The sequence below is a fragment of the Colius striatus genome, chromosome 13, assembly GCF_028858725.1.
Source record: "Colius striatus isolate bColStr4 chromosome 13, bColStr4.1.hap1, whole genome shotgun sequence".
Lineage (NCBI taxonomy): Eukaryota > Metazoa > Chordata > Aves > Coliiformes > Coliidae > Colius > Colius striatus.
The window spans coordinates 13,521,264-13,543,450 of NC_084771.1; the positions used below are offsets into that span (position 1 = coordinate 13,521,264).

Here is a 22,187-nt window from a genome sequence, read left to right on the forward strand (position 1 = left end):
ACTAATTTGAAGGCAAAGTTGAAGTACTTGGAAGCTGGACACTGTTCCTCCAGCTCCTTGCTTTGCCAGCTCCAGAATTCAAACTGTTTAGTCTATGAAGCCAACAGTAACCAATGAGGCTGTACCCAAACCCAAGACATACATCTTGAACATATATTGTGACACTGCAGTGAACACAAGCAAAAAAAGGTCTCAATTAGGCTCCTTCTGAATTTCAGCTTTTCTATCCCTGAAGAAACACTCAGCATTGAATGTCATGTGAAACAACATGGAAATAAAGTATTCACATGGAACTGAAAGAACTTAAAGAGTTCTGTCTTTAAATGTAACTTCAAATGTGAATTAAGAACCAGGCAAACAACGAGGAGAAAGAAAATGGCTCATTAAGGATCATTCATTCATTGCCCTTACACAAGGGAAGAAGCTTGTGGAAAAATACACTGCTGTAACTAAAGGCTGTATGCTAATGGACAGGACACAAGAAACCAAACTGAGGTTGCAAAGATTGCCTGGTTTGTTTGCAACCTTCATAAACTTTTCACCCTCAATGATGTTCTTCTCCTGTAGCTTTTCTGATGGACTTCTCTGAACTCAATTTTGCAATCCAGTTGTTGATGTGAGACAAATCCAGGAGAATCAATGTGCATGGGAAGAGGTTACTTTCTCGCAGCTCTGTATCTTCAAGATACATTTCAGGATCAAATATTTACTTACTAGTGAGTCTAATTATTTTTCATGTTTATGTCACAGCGAAGCATCACAAGCTGGAGAGAAACAAATGCTTTTTAACCTCTCACCAGTTCAAAGACTGCCTTCTCATTTGATGTGAAACATTTCCTTTTATTTAACACCAGTAATCCAGTGCACTTTACAGAGTACCTTGAAGGTAAAAATCTATGGAACCTAGTAATAAAAAAAATAGCATTTTACTGTCCATTAGCTCAAGAAGCAGATTCTGAGAAAAGGAACGATTTCTCCAAATGTCAAACACACTGCTTATTCTTTCCTGGTAGCAAAATGTGGTGGAAAGGGTTACTAATATAATTTCCAGGCTGTTATCTAAATAAACAGCCTATGAACAAAGGAAGAGAGGGGGGAAAAGCAGCTTACTACCTCCAGTTTTAAAGCTGCTGGAAATTCCACCATGCAAGTGCCATCTCTCAGCAAACACAGATGAGAAGAGCGACTCTAGATGGAAACATACCTTTAATCTTTCTTCAGAAATTACAAAGCTCATTCCCAAGGACAATGAAGGCTACATCAGCACAAGTGCTCATCAAGGCACACCTTTCCACCTTTCCAAGGCTATCCATTTAAATGCAGGCACTTTCTTCTGACCCCTTGGTCACTGCAATGTGCTTTCCCTTGTTACAGATGACAGATGCATCTCAGCCCATCGTAGGTCCTACCCCCATTGGGGAGCTGCCATAGGAACCCAGCACAGCTGGGCAGATGCAGATCTACAGAAAACCAGGAGTGGTGCTGGGCTGTTCATATATTCAAACACCTGTAGAGCCTCCAGGTATTCAATCCTGGCCCTGAGGCCAGTCATCCTCCTTCCTGCAGTCCTCCTGGTTACTACAGAGAGCAAAGCCCAATACACAGATCACCAAGCAGCCACGCCATCCTCCTGCAGGACAAAAGGCAAAAGGAACCGTGCTTTTCCCTAATGTCACCTAAAATCAGCTTGCTGCCTAATCCTGGGACAGCCACAGGTCAGTCTCACACAAATTGCTCACGTGCATCCATGGCAGTGCTTTTGCAGAGCTGTCTGCAGTGCCCCACACACAAGGGCTGCACACAGCCTGACAGTCAAACATTATCCTCCTCCAACCAACGCACAAAGCTCTTCTGAAAAGAGAAGGAGGACCACCACTTATCACCCTCTCCTCCACAAGAGGCTGAGCAGATCTTCACCCAGCACTGGGCTCTTGCTCTTCTCTTAAAGAAAAAAAGATAGTACATGTTTCAACATTTCTCACTGATGCACAAACAGCAGGAGCCAACTCCTCCTTACGGCAAACATTTCAGTCGTAAGAAATGCTGTGCAGTGTTCTCCTGCTCATTTTTCTCTTTAGACAAGACTTTATATTTAATTTTTTTAATGTCTTTTCTACACAAGAGGAGGCTTAGCTGCAGAATCCTCACCACTTGTGCATCCTGGCCCCGCTTCCACCCAGCCAAGGGGGGCAACGCATTACAACATACTTAAAAATCCTGCTTGGGCCATCTCAAGACCTCCATCCAGCTCTCACTAAGTACATAATAATTCCCAAAGGTTTCATAAGAAGGTCGATCATGGCTGTGCAGCCGGACATCAGAGACCAAGCACTCCCCTGACAAATGATGGCATAAATAACCATCTTAAAAGCCTTGTCCAGAGGGAAGCTGTGCACCTAAATTGGCCAGTGAAGGTTTCTCCAATACAAATAGTAGCTCTGACCCTGCTGCGATCTGGGCTGGCACACTCAAGTGAAGGACCAGTGATACTATTTTCTTCCATTTACAGAACTATTTGGAATTTATGAGCCAATATTTAAGAGCAGTTGATAGTCCATTTACATGGCAGACACAAGCAGACTGAAGTAGTTTTTACATTAAAAGATAGCAAAAGCATGTGTGTCATTTCATTATAATTCCTCAAATTCAGTAGCAACTTGATTTTATTTTTTTCATGAGATAGATTCAAGAGAGCACATTGATCTGATTAGCCTTTCCATTCTTTCCTTCACTTTTAGGGTAAACCAATCTCCTTACATGGATTACTAGGCCTATTTAATTTCCCTTCCCTAAAAAAAAAAAAATGAACATCATTTTTCACTGCAGTCACAACAGGAATTTGACTGATACAGAAACGCTGCATTACTGCAACCTGCTACTCACCAGGCTGCTTCAGAAAGGGGGAACTCCAACACTGTGAGATGTAATGCTAAAGGTAGCCTTACTGTTCTCTACTGCTTTTAAAATTGCTTCTTCGTGACACTCAGTCATAGATTTTCTGACTTGAAGATGACAAAATTTGGGAAGAGCTAATTAGCAACAGAATTCATTTACAGTTGTTGTACACTGCTGTTAGTTTTGCCTTGTCTCAGAGTTTTGGTTAGAAAGTGGACATTAAAAAACCCAACGGGTTTATGTAATTTTTTTTCCCCAAGCACCCATTCAGATGATTTTTCCTATTATCATTAAGATTTTTTTTAAAAACCCAAATTATTAGCAGATTAAATCTGCAGTACTTCCTACCTTCATCTGTCACAGAAGATGCACTGATTCCTAGATGCATTGCTTCATGGAGAAGCATTTACCTTCACACACGAGAGCTTGCCCTTGTCTTCCATGCAGCAGTGACTGCCACATGCAAACTCATTGTCTGACTCCAGCTTATTGCATAAATACACAGAATCTTAAGGGCTGGAAGGGACCTCGAAATCTCATCCAGTCCAACTCCCCTGCCAGAGCAGAACCAACTAGAGCAGGTCACACAGGAACTCATCCAGGTGGGTTTTGAATGTCTCCAGAGAAGGAGATACACCCTGAAGTATTTTCCTGTGCTTTTTTAGTGTAAGGTCTGAGCATGCCAAAGTATCACCATCCTTCCCATGTCACTTCTGGGCACTACAGCAGAAGGAAAAGTGGAAAAAAGAAATCATTTCATCATGTTGACCACCAGTATCTATTTTCCAGCAGTTTTGAACTGATCTACAATGCAAAGCAGAGCTAAAAACAGTCAGGCATGCCGCAACCAACTCCTTAATTCATCAAGGGCCAACAGGAATCAATTCTGACTCCAGCCCTCCACCTGCACACCATCAGCACAGACAGCAGGGATCAGATGTAGTGCCACTGAGACTTTTGGATCAAGATATGGAGCAAAAATATTTTCCCTTTGTGAGAAGAAAAGCCTGTCAGGCCCATGTTTAATCAGTAAGTCAGAAATCTCTAATGTTCTTACTGGCTGGATTGTCAGTTCCTCCAGTGCATCCAGAAGTTACACAGGGTTCTATGTGCCAGATAATCCAAGAGGCACTGGCAGCTATACAGGCTTGCATAGAAAGCTCCCATCTGCCCTCACCATTTGAGTGGTGGTGTTTTTCACAGATTAATACACTTTCACAGTAAAATGAAAGATTATAAATTGCTAAAATTGATTTCACATCAGTGGTGAAGTCAGAGTGAGTAACACACCTGAGGCGACCCAGTCTGCTCAAGGGAACGTGAAACCACAGTGTATTGACAGTTTAATTGGCTCAGCAAGAGTTCATTTCCCTCAGATGAAATGCGCCATTGGCCATTTTATCGCTATATCTTATTGCTGCTTTAAAAGTAAAGTAGACGACAATCTAGCAAAATGTTTTCTTTACAGAGACACTCCCTGCCTTTATTGCTGGGTGCTGGCTTTTTCTTCCCCTTTTCCTCCCCAGAAAATTCAATCCAGCTCTTATTTGTATTTTAAACACTTTGCATGATGAGAATGCCTCTATTTATCCTTTCAGGCCAAGGGATGGGAGATGCCACCGTGCCCATTTCTGTACTGGAATTACAAAGGGAAAAAAACCCACAAAAACATTTCAAGGGCACCAAGCAGTCCTATCAATACCACATTCAAGGATAACATGACATTTATGTCACCCTACTGCAAGCTAGAAAGATGTGATTTGACTGTTTTATGGTATTAGGAGGCATTTTAAGAATGTTAGTACTTGAACTATCTAAAGATGACAACTTGCTGCTCAAAAGGCAATTATAGAAAACAGCCCACTAGTAAGAAGACTCAAAGGACCACAGGACCCCTCAGTCCTTGGTTGCCTCACAAGTCACACTGCAATGGGGAACACAGGCAGAGGACCATGTTTTGCCAGCACAGGTTCAGAGCAGATGGGACAGAGGCAGCTCCACTGCATTGCACAATGCAGAGATGCCGACAATGAGGAGCTGCAGGGGACACAGCAGCATCTCAGCAAGGCCATGAAGCTCCTGAAGAGACCCAACATAGACACGTCCTCACCCAAAAGGTCCCCATTCCCCGTGGAGGAAGAGCACCACAGACACAAAAGGAGATGGGTGCAGTATCTGACCCTGGCCATGGAGCAGCCCCAGGCTGCCCATGGTTGGTACCTCCCTACATCTCTCAGAAGCTGAGGGCATCCTCTTTCACAGCAGAAAAGCAGCAGCAGAGCTGGCAGGGGACAAGATCCTGTCGGCAGGGGACAAGATCCTGTCAGCAGAAGGCAAGTCAACATGTGTCCATGAATTCCTCCACGTACTTTGGAGACCCCTAAGCCCAGACACTAAGCACAGTGTTTAAAAACTGCTGAAGCAGCATCTAAGCAGTTAAAAAAAGCCCCCTATTAACCTCCAAGCCTCATTTCACTGACGAGGGGAAGGGCATCAGCAGTATTTAATTGCAGAGGAAAAAACAAAGAGAGGCATGACACGGGGAAGGGATATCAGCCACTCTCAAATCCCCATGGCTGTACCCTTCAAGCCATGATGGCACCAAAAGCAGGAGCCATCTCCTACCACACACGTTTCACTTTTCCACCGATGTGCCAGGGAGCGGTTGCCAGCTCTCCACAAAGGGCACAATGCAGATTCTTCCTACAACAGCCAACCCATGCAAATCCACCACGAGGACCCCACAGGAACCCACCCCATGGAAATGCAGATGTGAGCATGAGAGACAGTTGGTGTGGGTGTGTGCATCACAGAGCTCAAACGGAGATGCAGGAAATCAGCAGCAAAAACCAACCAGGAGCACTCCAGAGATGCACATCAAGCTCTCCATCCGCTGTGGGCGAGGGCTGTGCAAAGCTCCCTGAGATACAACAGGATTTTGGAAGATCAAGAGAAATGTGAGCACTTTGGTATTGACTGAGAAAGGGAGAGGGAGCCCAGGGAAGAGCAGAGCCCTTTACTTCAGGTGCAGCGTCATGAGGGGCACCAAGAGGCTCCTCTGGGGAACAGCCCCATCCAGCACACACAGAGCCTGGCAAGCTGCATGCTAATGCCATGCTGGCATTGAAACTCCAGGCAGTGAAAGGAAGAAACAAAACCAATCCCAAACATCTTTCAAAATCTCCCTTCCTGGTAGTGTGCACTGTCATGCAATACTTCTAAACCCATGGTTTATGCGGCTCAGGAGGGTAGTTTCATGCCCTAACTCCTGCATGATGGATTTTACAATTTGTTAAAGAAACTCATCAATCCTCAGCAGTCATTTTTAATGCCCAAAGCTTCCACAAACTCCTGCATTTTGCTGATCCCCCAATTTCAAATCATTTGAAACTGCTGCTACTATTACAGCTCTGCTCCTAAAGCTAAGCATTATAGCACACTCCAGACTTCAAGCTTCGTATGCTAGTGTAATAAACAGATTAACTGTGATTTATGAATAATAAGTTCTAGTTACTTGAAAGGAAACATTACCTCTCTAGACCAATTCTGACAACTGGAGATCCCTTATTATGCAGACAGCTCCTTCCACCTACCTGCAATCATCAGTTTAGAACATCGTTATCAACCTGGGAAACAAATCACGAAAGCTTTCCCCTACAAACTCTGTGTATCCAAAGCATCTGGCAGGAACTGCTGCCAAAGGCAGAAAACTAGCCTGAATTGATCCAGAGACAATTCCTATTTTAAATACACATTAATAAAAAGAAAATAAATAAACAATCAAGAAGCTTTCCAATAGAAGAATTGCCACTGTGGAGATAGGTGCAGCAGAGAAGGGTGCAACAAGATTGTAGCCAGCAGAGGACTTCATCATGAACAGGAATTGTAAGATGACACTGAGATATTTGTGGTCCTTATTTACTTGTAAAGCCTAAGTCGAGTTTTAATATTCTCTTCCAAAAGAAATTAATTCTTTGAGTCCTCTCTAAAATGTCAACTTGCTGTCTTACAAGCCCTCAAGCAGGAGTTCACATTTTCACAGACTTCACAACACACCTGCAGCTATTCTGCTGACCACCCCACTCAGATCACAGTTGACTGCTGCTAAGAATCTTTTTTTTTTCCCCCCCACCACTTTTATTCAGTTAACCATGATCATTTTTCTCCTGCAGAGAAAAGGCAGTGCAAGAAGCCTGGCTGATGATCCAAATCTGCAGACAGGTTAGTCATCCTAACACACGCACGCCCCCCACACCTGGGGCTCACTGGTCCCCAGGGTACATCTCCCCTCTGCATGGCAGCTTCAACTCCAACACTTCCCAGCTTTCACCAGCTCTCATCTCCACTGCTTTATACATTCAGAAAGTTAATTTTTCAAACCACAGACTTCTCCCACTTGCTCCATATCATCTCCTTCCTTCCTCTCCACACGTGGAACAATGCAGTGCTGAAGCCCATCTGAGGCTCTTCCTACTGCCAACACCTGAAACATCTGCAATGTTCTGCCTTGTCAGGCTTTATTGGCTTAGAGGCACTGGAGCATTAAACAATAAGACACAATCTCTGCTGGGCAGCACTGGTATCAGTGGACCCTTCTTGGCGATTAACTTGCATTAGCTCCCACACATCTTGGATTTACTCATGCAAAGCATAATTAGTAAAGATAAAAGTTTTTATACACTTAAACCTCTTTAATAGAATAAAGGAAATCTCAGCTCCCTCACCTTGACTCTAAAGTAGTAGCAGCAGCTCGTGAAAAATGAAAAGCCTTGAAGGATTTGGAATAAGAAAGTTGGAGAGACAATCGCTGATCTTTTATCTTCCAGACTTCAAGCAGAATCAAGTTCTTCAAAGAAAACCCAATAAAGCCCAGACATTTTCATCATAACAAAATAAATAATTCAGTCATACTTTAGAGGACTCCAACATTATGATCGGCTATTTGATATATTTGTGGCTTAGGTGCCTCTAAACTGATTAAAGATAACCCGATAGAAGCTTGCAATGTCAAAACCGCCTTCACTCCTGACAGATATGAATGGATAGTGTAAAAACCTATAAATAACCAAAATGTCTGCATTTATGTCTAATGGAGGATTTACAGCCTTCAGAGCTGCCTGGTAGGACTAAGAGTTACAGCTCTGCCTTTATCCTACTGCAGCATGCAAGGGTAGATGAATCAACATCCTCCCCATGCTGCCTGCTCTGCCAGAGCCACGAAGGGCTCTGCTCCACAGGGGAGAAGAAACAGGACTCTCCCACTAATAAGAAAATACCAAACACATACAGGCAGGTTTATCTGTACCAATTTATCAGAGTCTTCCCAAAAACTACTCTGAAACACACATCCCAGAAGCCCCTCACATTTCTGTGTCCTCTGCAAGCTCCCCTTAGGTACCCGACAGACTCCTTTTGTCTTCCAGCTGCACAAGGTTAAATGCCATTGCTATTGAGAGGGAACAGATCGGGCCTTAATTTAAGCCTACAGGCTTTCACCAAGGGGGAATTCAACTGCAGCATCCTGGCCAATTTTCCAGTTCAGGTAATTGCTCTCCTGCCTTCCCACTATTCCCCACATCCCAAACACAGTCCCAGCAGTTCTGCACACTACATTACTCCTGCAGAAATAGCCCTCAGTAGTCAGGTCTCCTATTCTTGTGCTTCACACTTACTGGAGGGAAAAGATTAACAGCAAGTCCTCACAAAAGCAATGGGTGCAGATGCTGCTCTTCCTCTGGAAGGGTCCTTTTGTGCTTAATTTCGTTGCAGTCTTTCCACCTTTTAACAAGTACTTTTTCCCTTGGACAAAGAACTAGGAGGAAGGTACCATGAAAGCTGCATCCCAGTAGCTGCTAAAGCTTTACTTTTCTGTTCTCTACAGAGCACCACAGTCAATATGCAGGACAAGAAATTAAGTGATCATTCAAAAGCAAATTTGCAAACTTGGGAAGAAGGAGGCATCAGACGGATGAACACACACACACACACACCATGCAACCCCAGGGAACAGAATTCTTTAATGGGGGGAAGGAGGAAAAAACAACAACCCTGGTATTTTCCTGTTCAAGTTTAATTTTCACAAAGCTGAGCTATTCAGATTTAGTATTTAGGAAATCAGTGGGATTTGTTGAGGGGGTTTTTCTATTGTTTTAATGAAGAAAGATGAGGTGGTGGCAGGACCAGAAGTCCCTCATCTAAGGTCAGCAGAAAGAGGGAAGGAAGCAAACTGCAGGCAAGGCTCTGGCTGTTTGCCACAGCAGGTTAGTTACACTAACTCACCAATTAGTTTGGATGAGAATCCCAGAGCAATACAAAAATGTTACTTGTCAAAAGAACCGTAAACAAGTTTTGAAGCAACATGGTTCAGCCAAGCTTCATGGTACACAATGGAGCTGCTGTCAGCTGAGAACCCAAACCAGAAGTTGCACACATGGGTAGATATCAGCACAGATACACCACATGAAAGCCAAGAAACTGACCTTAAAAAATCCTAGAGTAAGATTTAGCTGCAGTCAAGGCAGCCACAATCCATTTTAACACTGTCAAACACAGCAAGTTTCCAAAAGATTAAATCACTACTTAAATCATCTTCATAATTTAAAAAAAATGCCTGTGAGATAAAGCCAGGAGTTAATTGTTCCATTTAAATTTAGTGAAGGGATGATTTTTTTGCTTGGGATTTTTTCTTCTTAACAGCAATAAAGAAAAAGCCCAAGGGTCTAAAACTAATAATCTAATAAACTTTGCTAAGTGAATATTGTAACAGATAGGCCTGGATGAGATTTTCTGTAAATGCCAGACAATTTCCCTTGATCTTTATCAGCAGAGATGCCTCTCCAGCTTCAGCAGGAAGAAATTAAATTTGGAGCAAAATAATAACATCTGGGTGAGATTTTGTTTGTCAGACTAGCAGTCCCCTTAGATGCCAGACTAAAAATATTAACATTAACTCTGAAGGATTTCACATTTGTGTTTTTAATGTGAGTGGTTAGGAAATGTTTCCATACCAACATATTACCCCTGCTCTAGAGAGCAGTGCAATTACACCTCCTCTGTGCAGGGCCTCAGCAGATGCCAAGAGTCCAACCCCATGCAAGACTTGTGGAGAACTTTCTCCCCTGACAGAGCATTCCTGTGAGAGCCAGCACTGCTGTGAGTTGTCCTGCTGGCCCCATTCCTGAAGCCACAGGGCAGCTGCCTACAGCTTTGAGCAGAGATGCCATGAGGGGGCAGGACCCACAGGAGATGCCTGGGGAGCACAGAGGCTCCAACAGCGGTCACAAGTGCATCTTCCCTGACCAACTCAGCACTCTCCTTATAGCTGAACGCAGCCTGCACACCCTCACCATGGGCATGCCACACTCTCCAGCTGTGCTGAGGCAGTAGCAAGTTTTCTGACCTGCAACCAGCCATCACAGAACACACTTTGGCAATGTAGGAAGGAAGCAAACAGCACATCGATAGGTTTTCATTTGAGACACTACACCTCAGCACCAGCTCCCCTTGTGACATCTTCAGGTAGAAGCTTGTCCTCTACCATGAGCAGTGCCAAGAAACAAGAAGTCAGACCACCACTGGTTGAGTCCAAGGACAATTTCCATAGCTGGAACAGCCTCTGGCACTGCAGCCATCAAAATACTCTCAAATAAGCAGCAATCAAGAGATCTGCATAATAGAAAAAGTGTTCTTCTACAGACTTTGAGAGTAAATTTAAAGATAACAGAAATACATTATTTTCCAAGTCTAATGAATTGCTCTTCCAAGTCCATAACACTTTATACAGGGTAACTGAAGTGAGCTCTTCCAAGGTCCCAGCTAGGAATTCTTCTACAATGGGATTGCAAGAGCTTTCCTTATAAGCACAAGTGGTCAGGATTTCTTCAATTAAATGCTTTTCTTCCCCAGCACCAAGAGTGGCAATTCTGCATTACCTATCTTGAAAAGATATTACCTATCTTTTCAGAGAACATCAGCTCCAAAACTTGCACAGGGAAAGGGCTCTCATGGCCAGGAAAAAAACAAACCACAGCAAGGGATTCAACTCGGTCCAGAAGAGGCAGAAAGGCCAGAGCTCGACCACCTGCCTCTGCTATGCACAACCTGTAGTAATGTAGAGTGTCATTCCTACACACAATAAAAACTCCATTGTGGCAACGCTTTGCCAGATGGTAGGGGAGGAAGCAGGCACTTGATACTCCAGTCAGGTTATTCACCATTTCTGAAGCTAGGCCACATTTCCAATCCCTATGAAACCAAACTCATTACTTTTCCTCTATTCTGTTTCACAGAATGAGAACTTAATGGTCACTGCATTAAGTAGTATTGGGGAAAAATGCTGTTACATCCTCAGCAATTTATTTGATCTTGCATTAAGATTATTTTAGACCTCATCAGTCAATTGTGGACCAGAACAGAGCTTTGCCATGATCTCACAGGCTTCAGCAGGCTTAGGGTCTTGCTGTTAGTGAGGCATGAACAAAAATGAATCAATTATTCTGCAAAAACATCAGCATGAAGGAAAACTCGTGATTGCTCATGTTACCTTTTTAAAATATAGGCAAAAATACCATTAATACAGAAAGATGGAACCTCAACAGGAGGGCACTCAAGCAATCGTTTCACTGGGCATTAAACGACACGTGGAGTAAGTCTTGCTTCTGTAAAGGCCCTAAAAGGACTGAAGATTTAAGTGATGCACACTAGTGGGTATTCACAGCAGAAAATACTTGTCAAAGATCAGTTTTGCTAAGAAGACATCACAGTATCACGATGACACCGAACTGGGAGGATTGGCTAATTTACCAGAAGGCTGTGCTGCCATTCAGTGGTATTTTGAGAGCTGGGCAGAGAGGAACCTCATGAGGTTCAATGAGGGCAAGGGCAGAGTTTTGCACCTGGAAAGGAACAACCTCATGCACCAGTACAGGCTGGGGATGATCTGCTGGAGAGCAGCTCTGCAGAGAGAGACCTGGAAGTGCTGGTGGGCAGCAAAGTAAAGATGAGCCAGCAACGTGCCCTCGTGGGCAAGAAGTTTCAACAAGAAAATCTAAAGAAAATGCAACACATACGTTTTAGTCAGATGCTTAACAAACATTACACTGGGGTAACAACCACGTCATATTACTGCAACTTGGATTTTGGGACTGGCAGAATCAGATAAGACTCTGCTTCCACAGATATTTTAATTCATGGTGAAGTGAGTTTTTCGTTTATTTTTAAATTTTCACTTGAAGCCTTTAAATTTAATTTGCTGTTTCAGTTACAAGAATATTTAGGACAAGCAGCCATATACCAAACCAGGTGTATTGTTTATCATAAATAAACATATAAAATATTTACAAAACACAAAAACAAGTGAACAGAAAGCTTCCAGCCACCTGCACTTCTGATTGCCAGATGCTGAGGAAGACAAGTGCCTCTTCCTCCTGCTGCATGCCTAGATTACCCCCAGCGCTCACCTTGGAAGACTGCAGCGTTCTGGATGACCAGGAACTTCAGCTCCATGCTGGCAGACTGCAGGAGCTGCTCCATGTTCAGGCGGGCTGTTGCCTGGTACTTCTCCTCCATCTTCCTCGAGCAGCACGTGGAGCCCTTGGGAATACATACTTGCAGATCAGAGCCTGGAGAGACAGACAAGAAGCACAGGAAAATTGCATTAGGAGATGGAATCACTGGGAGTAGGGAGGAAACCAACTCCATACCTTGAGATTATTGCAATTAATGTTTGGGCAAATTGATGACATTTCTGGAATTTGTCCTGAGTAACCAACTCTGCCAACAGACTGACAAGTCAGGGCCAGCACTGCTGAGCAACAGGCCCAAGAGCTTGCTATTTACTCCTGCCAGCATGCTGTCTGTTTTAGCTCCCACAGACTCCAGCCCCTGATGTGCTGGTGCCACGCAGAGCTTTGGAGAGTACAGCCCTGCTGTCCCCTGCATGCCTACCAGCACACTGGTAAGGGGCTGCAAGCAGCTAGAAGAGAAGGAGTAGGAGATGGAGAAAGTAGCCAGGATTTTAAGCTGTGGATTTACAATGAGTGTTGCAATGCACATAGTTGAGCACGCAGGACATATTTGTAATTTGCATAAAGACTTAAAACTAGCTTAAAGCAAATAAGAACTGTGTTATCTGCCTGCAATCTCCATCCTTTTGCATCCACAGCAATAACAGTAACAACAGGAGGGCACAGCAATAATAATTTACTTTTTTGGGGTTTTATTGCAGACTTCTAAATTGGACATATCTCCTGAGTCCTCCCACCAATTTCACCATCCCGTTCTCCCTCCATTGCCACAGGCAAAAAATCCAAGCTCCATTGCTTCACTTGTGCAAGTCCCACTGCAGAAGGGCAGGACCTGAGGCATGCACTAAGCAATGCAAAAGGCAGGTGCCTTTTCAGCAGCAGACAGGACACTGCATGGGCAGCACCTCCACCCATTCACTAGAGCAGTACAGAAGCCAGGGGACAAAAGCAATTAGATCATCACTTGCTCTGGCATCTCAAGCTGGAACTCAAAGCACTGGGCAGTGATGCTAAACTTCTCATTTTCAACATTCCCAAAGAGTTCCTAAAGCTCTTACTCCTCGAGGTAGTAGACAAATGTAGGAAAAGTGTTGTTAGCTAGAAAGTAATAAATAAAACCTAGGGGGGGAAAAAAACCTCACTATTCATGTTTTGAGCCCAGATACCAGGAGAAGATGGGGCAGAGGAGCTGGAAGTAGCAGTGACAGTCTCATTCTCAATCAACTTTCAATAGCAAACTGTGGCCTCAAACACAAGCAGAGCAGCAAGCTCCTGTCAAGGCAAATAGCCCTCATCATGCAAAACACACGTGAAGCTGCTGTTAGAAACTCAAACAGTAAGCAACAACTCTATCTAAAACAACTATCCAGGGACAGACAGCAGCCAGAACCTTCTATTTCAATCTCTGACACCCAAACTGCATTGTGAGCAGAGCAGCAGCAGCCCCCTGTTAGGCTCAGCATCAAGATTAGGAAGCAGCTCCAAACCAGCAACTGACAGCCCAGGCAGAATGAAAGTTCCACACACCCCTCAGCCATTGCTCTGCTTTTCTGTTTGCTGTAGAGGCTTTTTCCCCTCAATAAAGGCAAGACTGGCAATTTACATCTTTGCTCGAAGAATTACGCATCCTTCCAGGCTCTCCTCTCCTTCCAAGCCTTTTACCACATCCACTGTCTCTCTAATTACTAGGAAGTGTCAAAAGTCACTTTTCTAAGTGTGCTCTAGAAGAACAGGATTAATATTAATGTCAGTTTAATCGTGTACCTCCTCAAGAAGCGTCATGCACACCGCCAAGGGAAAACCATCTGTCAGGGCTCGGCAGCAGCGACAGCAGAAGCCCTCCTCCCTCCAGCCCAACCTTCCCTGGCACAGCCTGGGAAAAACAACACGGAAAGCTTCATCTGCAACCTGCTTTTCAGGTGCAGAATAGAGCTTTAACCAATGCAAGCTGCAAAACAATGCATGGCAAAGGGGAAGAAAGGGGCTCAGCCCAAAGCTGTCCCCACACCATCGTCCCAGCTCCGGCTCTACCTGCTGCTTCAGTTGTTTCTTCTGTAAAAGGGATGTACCACACAACTTCTTCATCCAGCCCTCGACAAAGAGCCAGCACCACTGACATCCAAAGAACGAGTCTCAGTGGTTCATGAACTACCTCACTCTAGAGGAGCACAGTGACAGGTATTTCATACATCACAAAAAAAAATAACTCACAGGGATGGTAAAACCACATAAGAGCAAGACAGTGTTAATGAGGGAAGTGGTTATAGAATAGCAAGCTAAAGAGCGTTTTTTAAAGTCAAATCCAAGTTAATTTATATGGCAAAAAGGCTTATCATGGTTCCCTTAACACTACAATACAGCCACAAATTTCTTGTTAATACAAAGCTTATTTCTTCCTACATTTATTATGCTGGGACACTTCAATTTTTTAAAGGAAAAAAAAGCTTTCTACGATTAATGGAAATACCAATATAGAAAATCTGAGAGTTGGCAATTAAGAGCCAGGGATAGGAAGCAGCAAGGTCATCCACTCACATCCCATCCTTCTTTTTAGTAATTAAGCCATTTTCTCGCCTTAAGTGGATTTTTATTTTTGTGAAGTAAAGAGACAGACACATGGTGTAGCAAAGCAATCATGGAGGAGGAGGAAAATGCCTGGGAATTAACTCTGACAGCTTAAAACGTTTTACAGAGATAGCCAACTAACACCAGTGACCAGAAACGTCATGGTAAATGCAACAGGTCAATACAGGCAGGACAGGCTCTTATCAGCTACCGGAGATGAGGTCCTCCTGGTGCAGAGTGTTGCTGCAGAGGGCCAGGGAACAGGGGCTTGACTCTCATCTGTCAGCTATTTTCTGTATATGGCTTTCTCAGATGGCAAGCAGACCCCAACCAGTCCCATCTGTAAGTCCCAATAGCAAGGAAAGGAGAGGTTTTGATGCCCAAGACCCCAGTCCCCAGGAACCACTAACTCACTCTCCACTGACCTCAGCCCCAGCAGACACTCACGAAAGAGATACAGTGCTTTTGGACCTGCAAATCTGTTTGGGGTTTATTCAAACTCCCATCAAAGGATCCTTTTCTGTACACCTGCTGCAGCACCACCCAAGAGACCCAGATGTTGCACCTCCACTACTAAGAGCTGTGCAAACCCTGTGTGCTCCAGAAGCATGGTGGATGCAGACACAAATGCCTGGAAGCACACCACGAGCCTACGGATCAGCCACTAGCATGAATTCAACTGCCACGTGTTTTCTGGCTCCATAAATGCAATGGAAAAGGTCCCGTGAGTCATCAAAACCCAGCCCCTGCCTCCCAATCCACCTCCCTGAGGCATTTTATCTAACACAAACACCTCCAGTGACTTGTGAGACAGCAAAGCCCGTTCTGCTGCCTAACAGCCCTTACTGTTACGACTGTTTTTATCTCCCAGCCTACACACCGCCCTTTTCCTGAAAGTTTCAAGCCATTACACCCCGAAATGCCAGTCTTGGCCCTTGCAAACAACCTCCTCCTTTTGCTATAAATTATTCCAAATTCATTCTAGGAAAGAAAGTATCCCACGAATTACTCCAACAGTTTTATGAGACTGCATCCAAGTGCTCACAGAACCAATCTTTGCAAGATTAGTCTTGCCAATGCGATGCAGAGCACGAGAACCTGACCCTCTGACACCCACCTCCCATGGGTGAGGGGAGCTGGATGCAGCCCTTTCCATGGGAGCTGACGCCAGGCATCATCAGAGCACTGTGCCATTTATGCCATCTTGGGGAACAGCAGTGTAAATGCTCCAGTAATTTTGCATACATTCCCAGCTGACAGAACTAATCTCAGTAGCTGCAGTAATTTCAGGAGCACCCTGCCTCTTCCTCCTTCTTCTGACATAAGGAATTTTTACCAAAGACCTGGTAGCAGTGAATTTAAAGCATTAAATTTGACTTTGATGTACAATTATTCCTACAGATAAGGTGGTAACTACAGCAGAAGTGAAAATAATTTCAGTGGATTAAATGTCAAAGAAACCCATTGAGATCATTTGCAGGCAGTTGTGAACTCTTTCACAAAGCTGAAGAACTGTATTTTGATTTTAAGCATCCCAGGATAGCTTCCACCCTGTCACCTGATACAGGCAGCAAAGCTGTGCTTTCCAGAAGCTGTGCTTTCCACTGGGGCACCAACACCTGCCCACCCAGATCCAATGGCAGCTTAAACCCGATTAATATTTCCTTCAAATGCACCCCAAGGCATTGCCAAAATAAGAACCTGTCCCTGGCTCAATGTTACTTTACTGCAACCTCCTCACCATGCCACAGCCACAGGAGCGCTCTGCTACTCTCTGCAGCAGCACCCTTCGCCTTCTGTGGTCTTGAAATGTCAGAGGGCTTTGTCCTACCCTCTTAGCTCACTGATTTGTTAACATTATCTATAACAAAGCTGCTGCTTCGTGTTAATTTTCTCTCTCTAACGGTTTTGCAGTCAGCATCATGCTTTCAACAGATAGAAGCAGTGATTCACCCTTTAAATATAGTGGATTGTCCCCCAGCTATTTCAATACTTCTTTTTTCTTTATTAAAACCCTTTTAAATTACGTGGCTGGGGGTCGTGCATCTGTCACCAGCTTTTAATGCTCAGCATTTGGGGGGAAAAGGAAATGCAAGTGTTCAGAACCCAGGTTGAGTGCTAATCTTTTTAAAACCTAATTAAAGAGATATACATTAGAATCCAACCTCGTTCAATAGGCGATTAAAGTTGGAACAGTATAGGTACTACATGGGATATTTATTACTGTTTAATTATCCATTATTTCCAATTCTATCTTATGTTTCACAAGGCCATCTGACTCTGGATTCCTCCCTGAGTCTTACAATGTTGGCCAGATGATTGTCATACAAATAAAACACCCCTTATCAACCCATATAGAAATAGAGAGGTTTTTCAGGGTATGACTTTGCTCCTACACAAATGTATCAATGATACTGGCATCAAAAATATGGAGTTAATTTGTGAGCACACCCACTCACTAGACACATTTGCTACAGTCACACCCTACAACTGTTCCAAAGGTTGGGAAGAACACTTTTCAGGATGTTGTTAAAATTAATCCCTGGGAAAAAAAACCAAAACCCAAAACTAATGATCTCACTATAAAACCATTGCCTGGAGAGGTTACTAAATTTTAAGGTTTTGCTCCTACTCTCAACTATCAAGAGAGCAACTTGCAGGCCTGAAATAATTAAGAACAGAAAACTCAATTATCAAGTAAACTAAAGATCTTAAACCACCATGCTAAGCTAAATGGAAAGGCTGCACGGGGAGGAGTATCTTTACTCCCACTGAGGTAAAGCAGAATAAAAAAGCAGAAGTACAAAGGCAGCAAGCTCCTGTGCAAAGGTGCAGAAAGTCCTGTGGAAGAGTTGAGATTTTTAGTTTTTAAATTGTATGTTGGCACACAGCAGCTGCCAAAAAGAAGAAAATAAAAGAGAGAAGAAAGCTTGACACATTCAGCCAGTCACTTGTAAGGCTTTACAGTTCTACTCCAAAAGCAAAAGGTTAATCTCCTCTATTTTCTTAGGGTGAATCTATATTTGCTTTCATCAAAGAGAATGAACAAAAAGCTGGAAACAGCACTCTGCCATGGGAGGAGGAAAACAGACCTGACAGCAGATATTTCTGCTGAGAAAAGTATTCCTCAGCTTCACTACAACTGGAGGAAGAGACATCTATCCCCTCTCCCCATCTTGGCAAGGCAACAACTGACTCCCTCCCCTCTACGCACATGCACCAGCCCAATTATCCAGATCACCACCACAAACAAAGATATCCCAATGGCAAAGAGGAGAGAAAAACTGGCAGGGAAAAATGGAAATTCATGTTACTGCTTATAGGTGAGAAATTATGCAGGGAAAAGACAAAGGGAAAATGAAAATCAAGACAAGCAACATAAGAAAAAGACAATTTAGTTACTAATGACCATGAAGTTACCCCAGCAGGCTGGCTCGTAGCTGGCATTAAGCCTCACCTTCAGAAAAAAACCTATGAAAAGCACTCTCCCATCACCCTGCCTTCATTTCTCTCCAGCACAAGCCCTCTCCTCTAGCTCAAGTTATTGCCACAAATTACATCCTCCTACTGCTCCAAACAGTCAGCTGCAGCTGACAGTGGTTAGGTCATGCTGCTCCCCACCTCTGAGCCCACCAAAGCATGCTCTAGAGCTACAAAACCTCATGCCCAGGCTGCAGAGTGGAGTTTCTGCTCACTGCCTGACACACACCTTCAGTGAGAATTACCTCCAGGAACATTAATACCACTCATGAAACAGCATGACACTTCCCTCACATTTATCAGAATTGGAGTTTTGGGTTTTGTTTTAATTAAAAGCATCAGCCTGGTGTGCCCAGGCCCCTCTACAGGGAGAGCTGTGCTGATGCTCCCTCAGCCCACGCACCACCGACCCAGTGAAACGGAGCCGTGAGACATTTCTCCTGTGTGTGCTGCAACTCAGCAGTGTTTCCTCTACTTAATGCCTTCAGCCACAACTGCTCAGAATGCAAAATGTGCCTTTCAGAAGTCACTGTTCTCTGTTTGTGTCAAAAAACACACCCATGTTTTAAGTAAGCTGCTGAAACCCTCAGTTTCTCCAGGGTGATATGATCTATAGGCAAAGGTTCTCTGAATTGATTCTGTGGTGATTTGTGGCTGGGAACTCCAAAACTTTTTTTAATTGACAGATGTATGAAAGGAAAAAAAGCAATAAACAGAAGGCTGGAAAATAGTCCTTGAGTGATGTTCCCCTATTACAGAGATTTATGCAGCTGCTAGTAGGAGAAGTGAGAGCTCTGAAGTGTAATTACCACACAGAGCCATACAAGATAGACCAGATCCAAGGTATAAGCAAGCAGTCATTGCTTTAATTATGATCAAGTTTATGTACTTAGGCAAATGTAAAATCCACTTTCGATTTGATATGTGGGAACTTTATCATCATAACAAGCTGGAAGCATTTACTTGAAACACCAGCCCTGTTACGAGATATTGATCCAGCAACCCACAGGCTCTGCAGAGAGTAGAGGGCTCCTTATTCCTCTCCTGAATATCAGGGATGCAGCTGGGGCTCCCAGGGAGCAGGAGCACAACTAAGCAACTCCAGCAACCTGAACCCAGCTGAAAAAGGAAGATGCCCAGGCACCTGCTGCAGTCAGAGTCCAGATCAGGATGGAGTATGCCACTGGGTTCTGGGGAAGGTTCCACCACCCTGCAGCAACAGAGGCCCCAGGAGCCCCTCACACTCACAGCCCAGCCTGCAGGGGCCCATCAGGAGCACCCTGGCTGCCCACCCCTCCATCGCTGCTCCCTGTAAAAATACACTCCAAGAAAGTTACCTAAGGATAAAAGAAAACATTTCACTGACTTCTACAGAAGGGAAGACACAGCTTTGATTATGAACAATAGATTCTTTCATTTTAGTGGTGACAAGACCAGGTCTTTTTCATTCCCTGCAACTCTCCATGCAAACATTTCATCGCCAAGTATTTCTCTCACTATGTCCTTACTGACCAGGAGACTCAGACACTGATGGGTGGAGAGAGATGCTACTCCTATGGCTAATCTGAAGGGAGCATTAAGAAAAGAGTCAAAAATTGTATGGGAGGGGGATGTAAGGATAGTAAAGGATAGAGGAAGTACTCTCTCACCAGGACTTACATCTAAACTCTCCCTCTAAATCTCACAGCTGTTGTTAAGCTGAGGTATTGCTGCAGTCCTACAAAGAACTTGGGATTTGCACCAGCGGACAACACCTTGCAGACCCAGCCCCGGGCTTCCCACTCCTTCCCTTCCCCTCCTGCGCTGCAGAGACTGTTGCTGAAGCAACTCCTGTATTTCTGGCCTGTGCGACACTGAATGCAAGAAACGTAACTCAACACATCATTATTAAAAACAGCTACCGCTGGCGATGATCTCATCGCACCTCCCCTGCCTGTCACGTTTCCCTCTTATCTCTTCCTTTTCATACTTTGATCATAAGCTTTTCAGGGCAGGCGTTCTCTGCTGCGTGTGTAAGCTAACGCAGCAGCACCAGAGTTCTCTGTAGCACAGCTATCACAACCCATCCATCTGTGTGCACATGCTCCCAGCGCACAGCCACCCACCTGCAGGCGCCGGCGCTCCCCATCACCAAAAAGCGGTGCTTTAAAAAGGCTGGGAATCCAGGTGTTTCGCTTACATTGTAAAGGAGGAAAGAGGCACATACACTAAGAGCAGCCTCCCAGGGCGCAGGCGGTGAGGTGTGTGGGGACATTACTGAGGGAGCCACCTGTAATGCTCGTTGCCCGGCAGAGGAACCGCCGCCCGCCCGGGACGCGGGGAACGCCGCGCTGCCTCTTCCCAGACCTACTTTCCGAAGCTGCGGCAGCCCTCGAGCTCAAGCTGGGCACAGAGCTCCGGATGATACCCTCGGAGAGGCTCTGCGGAGCGGGCTTTCCTTCCGACGGCGGCTCCGCGGTGCGGGAAGCGGCTCCGGCGGGGCCCTGAGGGGTGCGGGCAGGGCCCCGCCGGACCCCCGCCAGCGGCACGCGCGGCCGGCCCTGCGGGCAGCCTCTGGGCGACGGACCCCCTTAGCGAAGCGAGGGCAGGAGGATGCCCCCTTCGTCCAGACGTCCCTCACAGGCTCCCTTTTACCTCCGCCGGGTGCAACCGGGCGCACCCGCAGCACGGAGCTTGGTGGCAGCGCTGCACTCCCGCTGCCGGGGAGGAGCGGCTCCCCGCGGGCGGTGGCAGAGTGGGCAGCCCGCCCCCGGCTCCGCAGCGGCACTGCCACCCTTCCCCGCACTCCACGCCCTTCCCCGACGGTGCACAGCAGCCGCTTCGACCCGCACCCGAGCCACCCTCGGGCACAGCGGCCCGAGGCACCAAGGCAGGCCAGACGCTACGGGGTCGAGCCGTCTCACCTGGCACAGGGCTCTCGGGCACCCACTTGGCTCCGGGCTGCAGCGCCTGGAAGGAGGCGCGGACCGGTCGGCAGGCGGCTTCCCCCGTCGGCTGCGCTCCTCCCGGGACACCAAGCAGCGCGGCTGCCAGCAACAGCAGCACCGCTCCGCCGCTCCCCGACATCCTCCCGGGGCGCTGCTCTACACTCCGCCGCCGGACATCCCCGCCGGGCCGGTGCCGCAGCGGAGCGGAGCGAACAGCTCCCAGTCCCGCGCCTCGCGCGCCGCTCACCGAGCAGCGGCACCGGCTCCGCGCGCCCCGCCCCGTCCCGCCCCCATTGGCCGCCGCCCCGCCGGCCCCCACGAGCCGATTGGCTCCCGCCTCGCCGCCGGCAGCCCCGCCCCGCAGCGCGCCGCCGCCCCGCCGCTGATTGGCTCCGCCGCGGCCCCGCCGGGCGCGTGCCGCACGCCGCCCCTGCCCCGCGCCGCCGTGCGGTGCTGCTGCGTGCGCGGGGCTGAGCCCGGCGCGGGGCTTGCGCCGCGGAGCGGCTGCGTTACCGGGGTCCGCCCGTGGGCACAGCGCCCCGTGCGCGCCCGGCGGGGCAGCGCGCAGCCTCTCGTTCTCACGCGCGCGCGTAGCGTGGGGTCGGGGATGCTGCGCCGGGAGCCAGCAGAGCGGCTGGGAAAGCCCTCGCCGACCCCGGGTTGAGCCTGGTGTCACACACGGTGTCCAGCGCCGTCCCCCCGAACCGACGGCACGGGGCAGCCCCGTGTGGCTGCAGCGGGGGCAGAGCGGTGCCCGGCACTGAGCCCCTGGGTCATCCGCTCTCAGAGGGGATCG

General features: G+C 46.3%; 1 protein-coding gene across 1 annotated transcript in view; it reads right to left on the reverse strand.

The window, feature by feature from the left end:
* GPC3 (glypican 3) overlaps positions 1–21,530 on the reverse strand; it is a 141,280-nt gene extending 119,750 nt beyond the window's left edge. The window contains exons 1-2 of the mRNA XM_062006714.1: positions 21,368–21,530; positions 12,354–12,515 (exon numbers count right to left, since the gene is read on the reverse strand). Of these exons, the coding sequence (XP_061862698.1) occupies positions 12,354–12,515; positions 21,368–21,530 (325 nt within the window). The remainder of the gene's footprint in view (positions 1–12,353; positions 12,516–21,367) is intronic.
* Between the last annotated feature and the right edge of the window lie 657 nt (positions 21,531–22,187).